The 18,370-nt window shown below is 46.1% G+C and overlaps 1 protein-coding gene across 4 annotated transcripts; it reads left to right on the forward strand.

Moving 5' to 3' along the window:
• Positions 1-177: 177 nt before the first annotated feature.
• On the forward strand, positions 178-18,348 carry LRRC41 (leucine rich repeat containing 41). Of its 4 annotated transcripts, none has more exons than XM_037149340.2 (10): positions 178-397; positions 4,003-4,089; positions 5,182-5,252; positions 11,536-12,679; positions 15,450-15,710; positions 16,257-16,421; positions 16,519-16,617; positions 17,152-17,274; positions 17,464-17,539; positions 17,647-18,348. In XM_037149340.2, the coding sequence occupies exons 1-10, from the start codon at positions 199-201 to the stop codon at positions 17,864-17,866; spliced, it is 2,445 nt and encodes an 814-aa protein (XP_037005235.1). In that variant the 5' UTR covers positions 178-198; the 3' UTR covers positions 17,867-18,348. The 4 variants fall into 4 exon arrangements, with proteins under 4 accessions (XP_037005235.1, XP_037005237.1, XP_053516189.1 ...); XM_053660214.1 differs by lacking the exon at positions 178-397 and adding an exon at positions 812-944; XM_037149343.2 differs by lacking the exon at positions 178-397 and adding an exon at positions 1,464-1,552.
• Positions 18,349-18,370: the final 22 nt, after the last annotated feature.

Consider the following 18,370-nt stretch of genomic DNA (forward strand, 5'->3'; position numbering starts at 1 on the left):
TACCCCTCAATGTGTGGACCTTCATATTTATTTAAAATATCACCTTCTAAAGAACTTTGAAAATATGCAGATTTATTCGCTGTTCCTTTAACACAGTTCCCATTCTTCCCCACATCGCTGATGAAACCGTCCTAACTGCTGACCTTTTCAAGATGGCGGTCCGAGGCTGCCGCTCTCGGGCTTGCGCACCTCCCCAAGATGGCGGCGCCCGAGGCCTGGCGCGCCCGGAGTTGCTGGTTCTGTGAGGTAGCGGCGGCAACGACCATGGAGGCCACGTCCCGGGAGGCGGCGCCAGCGAAGAGCTCGGCCTCGGGCCCCAGCGCTCCCCCCGCCCTGTTCGAGCTGTGCGGGCGGGCGGTGAGCGCCCATATGGGGGTTCTGGAGAGCGGGGTGTGGGGTAAGTCGCGGGGTGAGGGGCTACCTCTGGCAACGAGCGGAGGCGGCCCTGCGGCCGGGGGGCACGGGGGGCGAGGCCAGGAGGCCCGGGGCAAGGCCCAGCCCGGAGCACGGGGAGGCAGTCAGTCTGGCCGGAGAATGAATTCCGTGCCTAACCGGGCTGGGCAGAGTAAAGACGGGAACCAAATCGGCAGGTGGACCTGCACCGCGCGGCCCGGCCGGGGGCGCGGGGGGCGAGGCCAGGAGGCCCGGGCTAGGGCAAAGCCGGCAGGGCTCGGACGGCAGGGGCAGGACTGACGGGCTGGGCCGTGGGCACCGAACTGACACTCGGGCCGGACCGGGCTGGGGAGCCTCGGATGTCGAGCCGACGGGCAGGGATGGCCCTGCTGTTTGGGGGCGGGGGCCGAGGTTGGGAGGCCCGGCCTAAGGCAAAGAGGCCAGGCCCGGGGCCACCCAACCCGACTGACGGCGCGGAGCCTCTGATAAATGCCTGACAGACACCGAGACCCCGGAGGCCAAGACCCCGGAGGCCAAGCCGATGAGAGAGTGTAGCTCACTGGATTGGGGAGCGAGGGATGGGTCAGAGGGAGAGGCCGAAAGGCTGCGGGTGCCGAGGCCTGTGTGATGGCCCAGGGCAGAAGGGAGCGAACTGACTAGCGGGTCCTCGGGTGCCGAGCTGGTTGAGCGACGGACTGACGGGCAAGGCAGGGAGCGCCGGAGGCTACTCGTATTGGCCCGAGCGGCGAGGAAGGACCCGAACTCGGGAGAAAGGAGGCCCGAATGACGGACAGGCGGGAAGGGCCAAGGAGGCCCCAGGCGGGGCCACGGCCCGGGATCCTGGACTGGGGGTGGGGGGCGCACTGCCACCAGAAGGCCCTGGTCAGAGTGGGAGCGAAAGGAGGCCCCAGGCCTGAGAGCGGCGGAGACCCACGGGCCCGGCTCTGGTGGAGAGCGCCCAGGCTGAGCCGCGAAGGCGGGCAGCCTGGGGCGCTGGGATGAGGAGCCGGGGAGGACGACGTGAACAGCTTTGCCGGTGGGCCTGCGAGCTCGGCAGGCCGGGCTGGGCCGGGTCACGGAGGAGAGTAGGCCTGCAACCCGATGGGCGCGAGGAGGCCGGGCTGTGGGGTGTGTACCCTCGGTCGCAGCCCGGCCGCTGGTGAGAAAAACTCGGGTCGGCGTCTTGGCAACTAATAGAGTGAAAGAGGGGAAAGTAAGGGCCTCTGGGGGATAGGCTTGTCTACACGGGGGACAAGGGAGGCCTTGGGCCTGCAGTGCCTGACAGACCGGTGGTGTGAGGGGGTGGGGTCCCGACGCCAGGGCTGAAGTTGGGTGGGGATGTTACAGGCCAGGCCCAAGGCCTAGGGAAGAGCGGGGAGGGGTGGTAAGAAAGCAGGCCCTAGGCCTTGGGGGTGGGGCGGAGGGTTGCAGGGAAGGCCTCAGGAGTGGTGTGGGTGTCTTCGCCAGGAGGAAGTACCTGGTAAGGTCAGGAGTGAGGCCTTGAGGTCCTGCGGGTGGGGGCTTGGGTTGCACAATGAGGAGGTGTGTGGAGAAAAGGCCCAGGAGTTTGGGGGGTTGGACCTCCGGGAATATTCCCAAGGCCGCGGAGAGTGGTTAAAGAGGCCCAGGGCTGTGTGGTGGGGATGGGTCACCGGTCCTGAAGAGGCCTGTGTCTTTATGTACCGCGGAAAGACTGTTAGAATATGTCGGGCCTGGTGGGGGGAGGGGATTGTGGAGCCTCTGTGAGAACAGCTGAGAAGAGAAGGGTCCTGCTGACCCATGGGGAATGGGAGAAAAGTCTCAGTGGAGCTGGGCAGGGGGCTCAGAATAGTCCCGGGGAATGTGGACAGGATCTGGCTCTGTCAGCCTGGAGCTTCTAGGATGCTAAATCTGGCTAGGAGGAAAGAGGACTGGGTGTGGAGGCCCGAAGTTGGGAAGAGGAGGCAATAAAGGTGTCAGCTGGAAAGTAGCAAGGAAGAGCCTGGCTTAAAGAGAACAGAGAAAGGTAGAGAGGAGTTCGTGGTTAATAGGGGATGAGAATCCCTGTGGCTGTTAGAGGGGATGGCTAAACCGAGCGGAGCAGATTGGAGAGAAAGAGGAGAAAGCTCCCACGGGCCTCACCCAGGTCAACAGTCACACAGGGAAAGCTGAATCAAGTTAGGCCTCTTGGAAGAGAGGCCTGCTAAGCAGTGCTGTTTTGGAGGAAGGTTTCAGTGTTGGCTAACAGTCAGGAAAAGGCTTCCTGGAGGTTGTGGACTAATTTTGCTTTGTGTAGGAAGAGGAGAAAGAGAGTAGAGGCAGCAAGAAAGGATACAATGAGGAAGCAAAGTAGAATAGGTTTGCTATACCTTGAATGCCAGTATGTGGAATTGGACTTGATCTTAAATGCAGTAGAGAGCCTACATTAGTGTAGTAACAGAAATTTAGTGCTTTCATTTAGCAAGAACACTGTACACTATGTACAAAGAATTGTACTAGATTCTTAGATAGCAAGATTCAGTCATTCCACAAATAAATATAAAAGGAGATCCTGTAATGGGAGTTCTTAAAGGTTTTCCTTAGATATGCTTTACTCCAAGATCTCAAACTTATTCTTGGCAGGACAGAGAGATGCTGTCGACAGGGTAAGAACAGTAAGCACCAACATTTAGTGAGCCTTAAAGCCAAGCATGGCCTTAAAAAGATTATAAGCACAGTCTCCTTTAATTTTCACAACAATGTTATGAGATAGTTATTTTTATCTCCATTTTAAAATTAAGGAAATTTAGGCTCAAAGATGAGCCTAAATGAATTTGCCCAGGGACGCACAATTAATTAAGTGGTACAATCAGGATTTCACCCAGTTTTGTACAATTCTAGAGACCATACTGTTTGGCCACAATACTGTAATGCCTCTCTGATTTAGGGAAGTCAGCAAGTAGATTTTGTTTTTCAGATATATTGAGTGTTGAGTGTAGAGCCTAATTATTTCTATTCTTCATAGGAAAGTACTACTTTTGGGTATAGCGGGTGCCCAAAGGATGGAAGTAGCCAACCTGGAAGAGTGGGAAGAGAATTCAGAAAAGGCTTAATAAAGTGCATGTGATACTTGAATCCTGAAAGTGGCAAGGATATTCCTGGTGGAGAGAACAGCTTAACAAAATGAATCTTAAGCACAGAGGCAGAAAATAGTGTAACACATTAGATAATTGAAAAATGTAGTTTAGTGCGGCTGAAGTTTAGAAGGCAAAGCAGGGAGTTGGAGAAATTAGTGGAGCCCAGATTATGAAGGACTTTTTTTTAATCATACATACTCAATAGGACTTTTTTAAATACAGAATGGTTCATTATGCTTGGGCAGAAGTGAACTGACCAGCTGCTAAATGAGTATATCAGATTGCTTTGTGGGATTATCTCACCCTTGTAGATGTGTATGGCCCAGAAATTCCAGCTGCCAACTAAGGGGCTGAAGATAAGTGAACCAGAGTTTGAATTAGACATAGGTTAGCTTCTATAGGTTCCATTTGTCAATTGAGAAGTCTGCTGTTCCATTTTTTTTCCACACTAGGACACAAGATGCTTAGAACCCTAGAAGAAAAAAAAGTAAATTTTGTGTTTTGGTTTTTGTAGCCCTCCCAGGCCCAATACTTCAAAGCATCTTACCTCTGCTCAATATATATTACTTGGAGAGGATTGAGGAAACTGCCCTCAAGAAAGGTGAGTGCCTTTCTCTCTTTCTCAGTCAGTGATTGTAAGCAAGGCACCATAATGTTCTTCAGGTAAATATTACACCTGACCTGCATAGAACTTCATGTTTTTCAAAAAGTACCTTCGTACCTGCTCTCTTATCTGATTCCTCACAGTGTCCTGTAAAACACAAAATCAGTATATGATGTTAATGTATTAATAAAAGTGAGACCACAGTCATACCACTGTTAATAGCAAAGCTAGATTAGGACCCAGATCTTCTGAATCTTGGTTTTTCTATTTTATCAAGTGGCCTCCCAAATCCCTCATTGGACATATCTGTTAAGAACTAGCATTTATCACCCTAGCTGGTGTGGCTCAGGGAATTGAGCACCAGCCTGTCAACTAAAAGGTTGCTGGTTCAATTTTCAGTCAGGGCACATGACTGGGTCACCAGCCTGAGTCCACAGTTAGGAGGCAACTGATCAGTGTTTCTCTTGCACATCGATGTTCCTCTCTCTCTTTTCTCCCTTTGTTGCCCTCTCTCTAAAAATAAATAAATAAAATATTTTTTAAAAAGAAAAGATTAAATAAGTTTCTTCAGGTAAAGTGCCTAGGACAGCACACTTAGCACAAGCAGGGTTAGTTAGATATGTTCTTTTTTTTTAAGATTTTATTTATTTTTAGAGAGAGGGATAGAAACATCGATGTGCGAAAGAAACATCAATCAACTGCCTCTCCTGCACCCCACCCAGGCATGTGCCCTGACCAGGAATTGAATGGGCAGCCTTTCAGTCTTCAGGCCAACACTTAATCTACTAAGCCATACCAGCCAGGGCTTATTTAATCTTTTCAACAATTCTATGAAATAGCAATAATTAACTACATTTTACAGATAAGGATACTGAGGTACAGAAAAATTAAGTGACTTGTCAAGATCATATAGCTAGAGTGTAGTTTGCTGATATTTAAACCCAGGTAGTCTGTCTTTATAGCTAGTGCTCTTTACCACTTTGTCATGAAGCTCTTATAAATGTAGAGGAGGACAACATTAAAAGGTTGATGTGCTTCATTCATCATGGCCAAGGAGCAGCCAGGTAAATGTGCTATTTCTCTCTACAGGCCTCTCCACTCAGGCCATCTGGCGCCGACTATGGGATGAGCTGATGAAGACAAGGCCTTCCAGTCTGGAAGTAAGTTAAGGCACCAATTAGAACTCTGGCCTGACTTTGTGCAGTGAAAGCCAGAATAGCACACAAACATAAATTGGGTATGGGTAAAGTGCAAAGGCTGGGTTGGAGTAAATTTGGGAAGAGAGCTCTGATGGCTTGTCATAAGGTGCTTTACCATTTGGCATTTGTCACTGATTTGCTTGCTCACCATGTTTGCAAGTGACACAAAACAAGATAGGGTAGTGATCACAGTGAAAGGCAGAACCCCAATTCTTAGAGGTCTTGACAGGCTGGAGCAATGGTCAAACTTAACAAGATGAAATTTAATGGGATAATCCAAATATTCACTTAAGTCTAAAAGATTCCAGTTGCCTGACCTCAGGGTAGGGGGTAGAGAGGTCTGGCTTAGCAGCAACTTATATTTTTTAAAGATTTTTTTTTTAATCTTTAGAGGGGAAGGGAAGGAGAGAGGGAGAGAAACATCAATGTATGGTTGCCTTTCATGCATCCCCTGCTGGGAACTGGCCTGCAGGGAACCAGCCTGCAACCCCGGCATGTGCCCTGACTGGGAATCAAACCGAGATTGTCTGGTTTGCAGGCCCGTGCTCAATCCACTGAGCTACACCAGCCAGGGCAGCAACTTATATTTTTTAAAAAGTCCATGGTTTTAGTCAACAGTATGCTAAAACCACTCATATAAAGACTACTCTGAGCTGTGTGAACTAATGTAACTATAATGTAGGCCAAAGGACAAGGGGGCTGATATACCTGCCTAGTTCTGCAGTGGTCAGGCTGCTCCTGGAGTATGGAGAAAGAAATCAGAGCCACATTGTGTGAGTCACATTTGGAAGACTTAGGGAACACGAACTGTTTTTAATTAGTTGAATGGTTGTCGCATGAAAGAGAGATTAATAGACTTGTTCTGGGTGGAAACTAAAGGAAGATAAATTTCTGCTTAAAGTTTTGTAGGACTTTTAAACTCTGAACTTAATGGTGTTGAAACAAGCTAATTCTAGAGATAATCATCCTATCTCCAAGTGTTTATATAGATCCTGCATAGCTACACAAGGGTATTGCAAAGGAAATTCATCATGGTATGAGAGGTTGAATAAGATGAGTTTTAGGGTTCCTTTTAATCCTGAGATTCTATTATTTGTTGGTTCAGATATAATTCACTGGCGCTGTCATTTAAGCAGAATTTATTTTGCTGCTCCATAATTAGGTGACAGGACAGACTGAGTTCAATGAACATTTACTAAAACTTACCACATACCAGGTATTTTTTAAAAGTACTTTTATTTTTTAAAGATTTTATTTATTTATTTTTAGAGAGAGGGGGAGGGAGGGAGAAAGAGAGGGAGAGAAATATCAATGTGTGGTTGCCTCTTGTGCACCCCCAACTGGAGACCTGGGCCACAGCCTGGGCATGTGCCTTGGCTGGGAATCGAACCAGCGACCATTTGGTTCACAGTCCTGCACTCAATCCACTGAGCCACACCAGCCAGGGCCACTTACCACGTCTTATGCTAGATATTGGAAGTACAGGCACAATTCCTAATCTTGAGGAACAACCAGTTTAGGAGGAAAAATCTATGAACAAATAACTTCATTTACGGTAGGATAAGTGATCTGACAGAGGGTAGCAAGGAGGCTGAGAGAAAAGGGAGCAAGAAAGTCTTTTGTGGGAAGGAGTATTTGAACTTGGAATTAAACGATAAATGAAGCCAAATGACAAGAAGACAAACTCTTATCAGGAATTGGAGATTGCATTTCTGGGATGCAGTGGGTTCAATAACATTCAGCTTAATATCCTTCAGCTTTTGCACTTCTAGATCTAGATGTAACCCCGGAGTTCAGTGTGATGACACTAAGGCACAACAAAATCCTCAGGCACTATACTCAGGAGTTAGGCCTTGTTAGGAAGAGAATTGAATGCCAAAATATTAGAAAACAGTAATGGCTTTCTGCAACCTTTTAAGAAACATGAGATTCACTTTGTTCCAGTTTGTCCCAGTGTTTCCCAAGCAGTCTGGTTGAGTAGCCGGTGATAGAGACTGTAGTATTTTTCTCTGGGAGAAAGCTTTTTCCCCTCAACATTAGCTCAAGCTTCCTGAAAAAGAATGTCTATTTGTTATTTTGTTTCCTTGTCACAGAGCATTTCAGAAATTTAGGAAACCCCAGCCTTGGTAACCTAGCAATCACCTAGACAGAGGTCTTGACTTGGAGCATATTTATACCAGAGGCTGTCTTCTCCCCACTTTTGCATGACAGTAACCTTCACTTCATTCATGATTCAGAAATACTTATTGAATGGCTGCTCAGCTCCAGGCACTACACTTGGTTCTAGGGTTACAATGGTGAACAAGTTAGACATAACCCCGACTGCTTATACGTATAAAGCAATAGTATTTCCAACTGTATAGTACTAGTGTGTATCTGTTAAGAGATCTGTAGAATAGTACAGATAATCTGGACACAAAGAATTATTCAATAAATGGTTCTCTAGTAATTGGTTAACCACTTAGAAAAAATAAAGTTAGAGCCTCACTTTATAATATATTCATATAATTCCTATATGAATCAAAGATTAAAATGTAAAAAGTAAAAGCACAAAACAACTAAAAAAATAATGAAGTTTACTGGTTATCTAATCTCAGGATGGAGAGTGCTAATTATTAAATGGGCAGGATCAAATAAGAAAATATGGACATATTTGACTGTATAAAATGCCAACATTATAAATACAATTTAAAAGGTACATAAACTGGTAAAGAATGTTTGTTTGCAACAACATTTCCAAAATAAAGGGATACAGAGAATAAGACAAAGGCTCTATTGGAATAAAATGAGTAAAGATTTGGACAAGTTACAAAACACATAAAAATCCCAAATAAAGTGAAAAGTGTTCAATCTCAGTAAAATTGTACTTCTTATAAAGTCTTGTTTTGATTTGGTTTTGTTTTAAAAGGTAATTCCAAGGGGGAGTAAAACTTGCATTTTAATATGCTATCAGTGGGAGCAGAAATGTTACAACTTCCTTGGTGGGCAATCTGGTGATAATTGTCTAGAGCCATTCATCTCCAGATGTTCATTACAGCAAAGTTTAATATCAAAAAGTTAGAAATCATTTAAATACTCAACAATATAGGAATTATTAAATACATTCATATTTTCAAAACATTAATAAAGTCATATTCTAAAAATACTTAAGTACATGGTGATAAAAATGTTTAATGATATGGTGATATAATGTTTAAAAAAAAAACAGCCTTTGAAAATTCCAAGTTGTCTCAAAATTCTAAAACCAAGTGACCAAAACTATTCACATACACATATATGTATAATCCAAAGAGTTGGTTTACACAGTTTTTGATTTGCTTCCTTATAGTTCCACAAACAATATTTCTGTGATTAGAAAAGCAACAGTAGACACTAGTTTATGAGCATTTGCTGGTTGTAACAGTTTAGTACAAGAAAATACTTCATCCTCCCTAGCTTGTACACAAACACACTTCTTCCTCCTCCACCAATGCCTGAGCTGCCGGCCCATTTTGGATAGGCCAAGGATTGTGTTGGAGGCAGATGTCATTGCACCTCTTTGGTGTGCCTTGTTTACCCTTCTGTGACTGAAAAGCAGGTTTTAAATCACTTTGCCCTGACTTATAGTATACAGATCTACAAAATGAGTGGTTTGGACTAGATCTCTCAGGTATTTTGAAGTTTTAGCATAGATTCTTGTAAAAAGTAGTGATGGAATGTAATGCAGTGAACTGCTATCTGCTCATGCATTACTTCATGACAAAAAGGCCATTGAGATAGTTGTCATAACTAACTATATTACTCATTCAGTCCTCACAACTCTATGATGTATAGTTCTCTTTCTCACTTGACAGATGGTGAAATTAAGGCAGAAAGAGGTGAAGTGAGTGACCTGCCTAGTTTGTGAACAGCAGACCCAGGACTCAAATTGAGGCAGTCTTGCTGAGGAGTGCATGCTCCTAATCACTGTCATGCTGCTCCCAATGATCATGGCTGGGGTATTCCAGTTTCAGATATTCTCACTCATCATTTTCATCAATGAATAAAATGTCGGAAAAAAACCAGTATTTAGTTATCTAAACTACATTATTCCACATGCCTCATGGTCAGAAGCAGGCATAATATCTTGGTTCACTTTTTTTTTCTTACAGTTGTCTTCATCACCACATACCCCCCCACTCCCCACTTGGTTCACATTTTTGTCCATATGTTAGGTCCAGATCTCTAATAACTATCTGACCATCTCATTTGTGAAGTTGAAGCCTAGCCAAGGTTACCTGCCAGTGTTTTTCAAGGGTATGAGCTGGACCAGCCAGTGTGTAGGAAGAGTGCTAGAGTGAGGCAGGATTTGGATTCAGGATAGTCCTTCTGTTTCTACTCAAGGTTGAGTAGAGATTTGGTTGCCAACTATTTTTTCCTACTCCCCTAATGCCCCCACATTACTGCTGATGAGAGAGGTCCTTGTTGCCATGCAATTACCTCGAGCATTAAGTCATTCCTGATCATTACTAACTACCACAGGCAGTCTTGGGGAACTGTGAGGGCAAAGGGAATGACACTTTTGCCTGAGAATAACAGGGGCTTAGCTCCTGCCAAGAACTTAAGATACAGATTGAGAGTCACTCTGGTTTGAGGGGAATGCATGGAGACAGGGTAAGTACCAAGTGTCTTTTAGTCTTGGGAAACTCTCAGGCTCCCACTACCCTTATTTCAGGCTGAATAAGTACCCTGCTTAACTGGCCCTGCCTCCCTCCAGTCCATTTCACATTGCCCCGTCTCAGCTAATTATCAACAGCAGCAGAAGTAATATTTTATATTTCATAGTTTACAAACTACTTTAACTTTACTGCTTCATTTGATCTTCACAACAAACCTGTGAAGCAGGTTTTACAGATGAAAAGGTTTAGAGCAGTCCAGAGTAGAGTAGCAGAGCTGACACCTATATCAAGGTCAGCAGACTTTCTAATGCATCTTAGGAAAGAATGGCAACTTAGGGGAGTTTTTGTCTCACCGTGTCCTTTTGGGGTAGTAGCAGTAATTCCTAACCTCTGATAACCATCAGAATCATTTTTGGAGAGGTTTATTAAAAAAAAAAAAAACATGCACAGACCTTACCTCAGATGTAACATAATAGAATCTCCAGGTCTGGGTACCTGGTGTATGAATTTTGGGGGATAAAAATCCCACAGTAAATTCTGATGTGAACCAAAAGTTCAAACCCACTTGCATTCAAAGGCTCTTCTAAATGTATCAGAATAATCTGATGAAGTCTCATATCCATCAAAGCAAATAACTATTGCCTTGAAGAAAACAAAGAAATCTAAGATTTGGTCCCTGCTTTCCAGGAATTTCTAATCTGTTTGGGATAAGACATGCACAGGCAGAGACTCAACACCATAAGGCATGTCTATCAAAGTCTAAGATCTGAGTAGTCCCAACAAGAGAGGCAGGGAGAAGGCAAAAGGGGTACAGAGAGACAAACACAGCCTCAGAGAGTGACATGTTAGGTCCTTTCAGGAAATTTTGTTTGGTTTGGCAATGGAGAGCATATCTGGCAGAAGTAGGAAAAGACATAGAAGGCAGGTTTAGGTCAGTGAAGTGCTCTGTTTGGCCAGAGAAAAGCATTCATGGGGTAAGATGTGGTAAATAAAGCTTCTGAGGTAGGCGAAGGTTATATTGTGGAGGGTTTTCCCTGCCAGGATGAGGAGCTTCAAATTAACCCTAGGTAGTAGAAAGATATTGGGGTTTTTAAGCAGAATAATATAATCAAATGTATTTTACAAAGATAAATCCAGTGGATGTGTAAGTTTGGAGCGAGGAAAAGAGCAGGGAGAGCAGATTGACTTCATTATTAGTGAAGTCAGGTGTGAAGTAGTAAGGTTTGTGAACAGAGGTGGTAGTGTAAGAATGGAAAGTTGGGATCAGGTTCTAGAAACAAACAGAAGAATTTACAGAAATGAGTGACTTTCACCTGAGAGGCACTTTAGCATACTGTTTGAAGCCAAATCCCCTGGGCTCAAATCATGATTCTGCCACTTAACCTGTGTAATCACAGGCAATAACAACTTTTGGACCTTGTTTTTCTTACCCATAAAATGAGTCATATCATAAGACATGCCCAAAGAAGTGAGGATTAAATGAATTTGTATAAATTATTTAGGATGGTGCCTGACACAACACATACCTATTGGGAGGAAACTGGTATGATGGTTCCATGGGTAGCCCTCTTGGTATCACAGCTGTCTGGCATATTCTCTGGTTTCAGAGTGTGACGTGTTGGCGAGCCAAGTTTATGGAGGCTTTTTTTTCTCATGTTCTACGTGGAACCATTGATGTGTCTTCTGACAGGCGTCTTTGTGATCAGCGTTTCTCACCTCTTCTGCATAGCTCCCGCCATGTCCGGCAGCTCACCATCTGCAACATGCTGCAGGGTGCAACTGAGCTGGTGGCTGAGCCCAATCGCAGGGTTCTGGAGACCCTGGCCAGTTCCCTGCATACCCTCAAGTTTCGCCACCTGCTGTTCTCTGATGTGGCTGCTCAGCAGTCACTTCGGCAGCTGTTGCATCAGCTTATTCACCATGGGGCTGTCAACCAGGTGTCGCTCTACTCCTGGCCTGTGCCTGAGTCGGCCCTTTTCATCCTTATCCTCACCATGAGTGCTGGCTTCTGGCAGCCAGGTCCTGGTGGCCCACCCTGCCGCCTCTGTGGAGAGGCCTCCAGAGGCCGGGCCCCATCCCGAGATGAAGGGTCCCTCCTGCTCGGCTCACGTCGGCCTCGCAGGGATGCTGCTGAGCGATGTGCTGCAGCCCTGATGGCTTCCCGGCGTAAGAGTGAAGCCAAGCAGCCAGCCAGAGCCGCACCTGCCACTCGGGTAACACGCCGCAGCACACAGGAGAGCCTGAGAGCACGCGGGATAGACCCTAAGAAGGAGCTGCACCCTCCAGCCACCTCCCATGAGGCTCCTGGCACCAAGTGTCCATCCTCTGCTCCAGCCACCACCTCCTCTGCCTCTCCCTCTTCTTCCACATCGGCATCCAAAAGAGCTCCAGCTAGCTCAGCCCCACAGCCTAAGCCGCTAAAGCGTTTTAAGCGAGCCACAGGGAAGAAGGGTGCTCGCACTCGTCAGGGGTCTGGTGCAGAGTCTGAGGACCTGTATGACTTTGTTTTCATTGTGGCTGGTGAGAAGGAGGATGGGGAAGAGATGGAGATTGGGGAAGTGGCTTGTGGAGCTTTGGATGGGTCAGATCCCAACTGCCTGGGGCTTCCAGCCCTGGAGGCCTCCCAAAGATTCCGCAGCATTTCTACCTTGGAGCTATTCACAGTTCCACTCTCCACAGAGGCAGCCCTGACACTGTGCCACCTGCTGAGTTCCTGGGTGTCTCTGGAGAGCCTCACACTGTCCTATAATGGTGAGTGCCCTAGAGGGGCAGGGGTTGGGTCTCCCAATAGCACAACCTGTATGCTGAATCCTGTGGAGTACAAGGGTATGACCAGGAAGCTGCAGATGTGGCCCTGCCCAGACAGCACACATGGTGTGACAGGCTGTTGGTGCTAGGGAAGAGAAACATGAGGTCTGCAGGCTTGCTTTATAGTTGCAGGCAAAGGTTCTTGAGAGGCAATGAGAACCTGAAGAATATCCATTTCAGTCCAAGGACGGGTGTGAGTACAGTGTTTACAAGTCCTACCAGAGTGGAGGCTACATTCCCACCAGTCATATAAAAGCAGCTGTGTAGACAAGGAGCCAGGAGACATTTTATGAGACCAGCAAACTGCAGTTCTTTCCTACCTGGTTGTGCCCAGCTAGCCAACTTCAACTCCCAGCAGTCCAGCAATCTGCCTAGGTTGTGGAGCACTGCTAGAGGAAATCAAGCTTTGCCGATTGTTGCTACTATATACATTCATAGTTATCAACCTAAATCCATGTTTGCAGCACAAAGTTCCCATTCCTACTGTACCACTTCCAAACCCTTACCGTCTTCCTTTCTTAGCAGATGACCTCGCCTACTTCAGAGAGAAAAAACAAATTCTTTCAATTTATTAACCAGCCTACAAACTTTCCTACTTCTGCTTTCATCCTTTCTTCCACCACAGTGGAAGGGATCATTGTCCTATTTAAGGCTAACTGTTCTCTGTGTTCTGGGCCCGTACATTCTCACCTTAGGAAAAGTTGTTTCTTAAATGTCCTAGAATTAAGAGCTCTTCTGTCCTGCTTAGTTTGTGTTGGGCACATTTGAAGTATTCCCATTATGTTAACTAATTTAATCCTGACAACCCTATGAGGTCAAGTGACTTGCTCAGGATACCTAGCTAGTAAGTTAAGAGCCAAGATTTCAACCCACAGCCTGCCACCAGAGTCCATGCTTTTAAACCACTAAAGGTTGCCTCCCTTCTGTCTCCCCTCTCCCCCCCCAAACATTTAAGCATTCAGTTAGGTATCCACCAAAATCTACCACCACCTCTCTCTGTCCCATATTAACTACTGTCCTTTTCTCCTACCCTTCACAGAAAACCCACGTTATCTCCTCTCTCACAGCTCACTCGTCATGCTTGCTTACCTACTACTGCATTGAAGATCTAAGTCACCAAGGTCCTCCTTGTTGCTAAGTTCAATATATGCTTTTCAGTCCTCAAATTAGTTCCCAGCAGCATTTGCCATTAAGCAGCCTTCCTCATGAAATACTCATTCCTGCTTCCTCAAAACTTTTCTTCTTCTCTGGACATTACTTGTCTCTTAATGTTTAGAGTTCCTCAGAGCTCTCTCAATTTACACACTTCCTGGACAATTTCATCCATTCTCTTAGTTTCAAAAGCCAACTATGCTGAAGACCCTTCCATTCTATAACATGAGCCAGATGTTAAGCTACAGACCTTTTTATTTAGTTGATCACTTTTAAGCTACAGACCTTTTTATTTAGTTGATCACTAGATCTCACCATGAACATGTCTTCTTAATGATGTCGCAGGAGACGACTCAGTTGCCCCAAAAGAAGCCTGGAGTATTATTTCTTACTCCAAATATATTTGGTTACCAGGTCCTATCCTTACAATCTATCTCTCAAATCCTTATTTCTCTCTCCACATGCTTAACAGGCTATTCTCATCTGAATTCACTTCAACAGTTCTTCCTGAGTCCATATTCACCATACAATCCATTGTCTAAACTTAAGCCCATCTTTTTTCCTCAAAAATGCAAATTTGTCACTTGTTCACTTAAAAACTCCAGTGGTTTTCTGTCACCATACACCTTAATTTTCTTACAGGGTCATTCATGTTCTCCTGCTTACCTCTCTAATTGTGTCTTGAACATTTTATTCCCTTATACTTTAAGTACCAGCCCCTTTGATTTTTCAGTTCTTAGAACTGCCACTTTCTCCTTCAGGCCTTACATATGCCAGGATCCCTCTGCCTCAGTCACTCTACTTCTCTCCCTCCATTTAGCCTATCTCCTTTGTTAGAGCTCAGTTAGAAAACCTTTACTGATGTAAGCTGAAATGGGTCTTAAGTACCCATCCTTGGAACTTCCACAGTACTTACCGAGTTCCCATTATGTTGTTACCAGGCTATAAAGGCAGAACAAGATCGGTTGCTTACTGTCTAGCAAAAACAAAAAACAAACCCTTAGTTACTAAGTGCTAGGTATGGTTTAGTTGAATGAAAAAAATCAAGTGGGGTCTCCTCAGTCCAAGGGGAGGGAGATAAGGAAGCAGATTCCAAAGAATGACTAGCATGGTGGATTTAAGCAACCTTCTGGATCCCTTCTGTGGAACGTGATTATCCTTTTCTGCCCCATTCCCACTCAGTGAATCTTTTAAAGTATTCCCTCTTGGATCATTGTCACTCTCCTCCTTAGTTCTCAGATGGTCTCATGACCTATAGTAAAAGTCCAGAGGCCTTGGCTGCTGTGTGGGTCTATCACATCGCTGGCAGCTACGTGCTGCCCTACCACATCCTATCTTTTGTGACTCTGCCCTGACTGATGCTTGAACATAGCCCAGTAGAGTAGACATCAGTTTGCTGGTTACCTGAGGAAAAAAGCAAGACAATGGATGAATAATTGAAAAATGATTTTAAATAATCTGATCCAAAGTTTGAGATTTGGTAGTCATCAGTAGAAATATTTGGAACTATCTCTGAATGTTACTCTTGCTGACACTCCTGCATGACTCTTTCCTGCCATAGGCCTGGGCTCTAACATCTTTCGCCTGCTGGACAGCCTGCGGGTCCTATCAGGCCAAGCTGGATGCCGCCTTCGTGCCCTGCATCTCAGTGACCTGTTCTCACCACTGCCCATCCTGGAGCTGACACGTGCCATTGTGCGAGCCCTGCCCCTACTGCGGGTCCTGTCTATTCGTGTTGACCACCCCAGCCAAAGGGACAACCCTGCTGTGCCAGGGAATGCAGGGCCCCCTAGCCACATAATTGGTGATGAAGAGATACCAGGTGAAGCACTGTGCATGTGTGTCTTGTCTCCACACAAATGTGCAGCTGCATTTGTGTAGGGAAAGCAGAAAGATCTCTAATTCAGGCCTGATACCTCATTCCTGGCTTATCTGGAATCTGTTCCCTCTTTATCCAATTCCTAAAGATAACCATGGGTTGGACCAAGCCGGAATCATAAATCTTGTAAGGAGTGACCATGGCAGATCAGCCTGCAGAAAAGGGATCTGAACCAAGAAGAGAACTGTTAGACTAAATTAGGTCCCCCTGATGTATGTACCCTGATTTCCTGTATGTCTCTACCACCCTTCTGCATACTTTGTTTGTCCAAGGAATCTGGTCTTCCTGGACTAAAAGCTACATAAAGGACTAAGTTTCCTATTTAGTGTTCTATTCCCAAAACCTAGCACAGTGCCTCGCATATAATATATATGCACTCAAGAAGTAAATGTGACTTTTAGTGAATCCCTTAAGGACAGAATAGGGCCTGCTATGATAGGAGTGAAGCAGAGATGGCTAGCTGGAATGTTATCTCCTTATCATACGCAGAAAACTGCCTGGAACAGCTGGAGATGGGATTTCCACGGGGAGCCCAGCCAGCCCCACTGCTCTGCTCCGTACTGAAGGCCTCAGGTTCTCTACAGCAGCTGTCCCTGGATAGCGCCACCTTTGCCTCTCCCCAGGATTTTGGGCTTGTGTTACAGACACTCAAAGGTAAGAACCAGCTAGAATGGTCAAGGGAGGAGAGTAGGAGGGGAGCTTGCATTCTTTGGAAAAGCTGTTAAGGCCTATGGCCTCTGCCCCCATCCAGAGTACAACCTAGCCCTGAAGAGGCTGAGTTTCCACGACATGAATCTGGCTGACTGTCAGAGCGAAGTACTCTTTTTGCTACAGAATCTGACTCTTCAAGGTAAGTTTTCCATCCAGAACCTGGGGCATTCCTGAATTCTTTGGGCTCCATCACTGAGTAAGCCAGTTTTTTCCTGGCCTTGTGTCAACTATAAAATGGTTCTAGAGCCTGCACAGCCTTCCTTCTAAAAGATCCAAAATTCAACTCCTATACTACACATGGGAAATTCCTCTTTTAGAGCACCTCACCAAAAGTTCTTACCTGTCAATAGCTGAACAGAAGTCACAGTAAGAGGGGTAAATGTGCTATCACAGACTTGTCTCTAATCCTCAGCCCTGCAAAGAGGGTAGCCAGTGGATAAGGTGAAGTGGACAGAATTGTCCATGCAGAGAAGCTCCCTACAGTGAACACCTAGGAATAATCTCTGGCTTGGATTTTGGTTTAGTTCTAGCCTTACCTGTGATCTTGGACAAAATGATTTTTCTTTTTGCACCCCTATGAAATGTTCATTCCCTTTGCTAAGGCCAGCTGGGGCAGAAGGGCAGTATCAGCTCTAATGCAGCCATCAGAATTTATTCTAATTTCTCTTGACAGAGATTACCTTCTCTTTCTGCCGTCTGTTTGAGAAGCGCCCGGCCCAATTTCTGCCTGAGATGGTTGCTGCTATGAAGGGCAACTCCACATTGAAGGGCCTCCGGCTGCCAGGGAACCGCCTGGGTAGGGGCAGGGCCCTGGCATTGGAGAGGGAGAAGGGGAAACAGCCAGTCCCTTGACCTGGAAACACAGACCTCCCCACTGGGAACACAGGAGCTAGAATATAGTTGTGTGTTGGGACTTAATTAGGCTGGGATACCCTTATTCCCCCTTTTCTGGGTGGTTACCAGCATTTTTACCCTTTCTCCCCAGGGAATGCTGGCCTGCTGGCACTGGCAGATGTTTTCTCAGAGGATTCATCGTCCTCTCTGTGTCAGCTGGATATCAGGTACACATTGAGGGCTGGGGAGAGGAAGGAGACAAGGGACAGAAGGGCAGAAGCACAGACCAGGGATTAGTTGCTTCCTGGGTGCCTAATCCATCTCCCCCTACCAGTTCCAACTGCATCAAGCCAGATGGACTTCTGGAGTTCGCCAAACGGCTGGAGCGCTGGGGCCGTGGGGCCTTTGGTCACCTGCGCCTCTTCCAGAACTGGCTGGACCAGGACGCAGTAACAGCTAGAGAAGCTATCCGGAGGCTCCGGGCCACCTGCCATGTGGTCAGCGATTCGTGGGACTCATCCCAGGCCTTTGCAGATTATGTCAGCACCATGTGATGGGGCCCGTGCCTCACAGGCCCATGCTCAGTTCCATCAGTTTGTGGGGACTAAGGCATGGGCTGCCCAGAACTCCCAACCAATTCTGTCTTTCTCTTTCTGCCACCTTTTTTCCTCTGTTTTCCTCCTTCATCCCTTGCATTGAGGTTCTGGAGGCCTTGATGGGACCCAGCAAAAGCATTCCCAGAACTGGGTTTAGAGCCTTTGGGCCCCTTACTCAGTAAGTAACCTTGGGCCAGGAGGTTGCAGTGATCATCAGTCACTGAGGACAGCCCCCTTCCCCCTGCCCTGGGTTCCTGCTTTCCCACCTCAAGCAGGTACCCACGCTTTAGAGAAGTGTAGAAGTGCCCACTACCAGACCTCTTCTCTACTGGGCTCACCATGTTGCTCTCAGGCCTCAGTCCCTTTCATACCTTTATTCCTTTCTTTTTTTTTTTTTAACCAAAAGTTTTTCTTATAAAATAAATTTTGGGCAAACATCATGTAGCCCTTCTTGATGATTCT

The sequence above is a fragment of the Artibeus jamaicensis genome, unplaced genomic scaffold (assembly GCF_021234435.1).
Source record: "Artibeus jamaicensis isolate MK-2021 breed Jamaican fruit bat unplaced genomic scaffold, CSHL_Jam_final scaffold_847, whole genome shotgun sequence".
Lineage (NCBI taxonomy): Eukaryota > Metazoa > Chordata > Mammalia > Chiroptera > Phyllostomidae > Artibeus > Artibeus jamaicensis.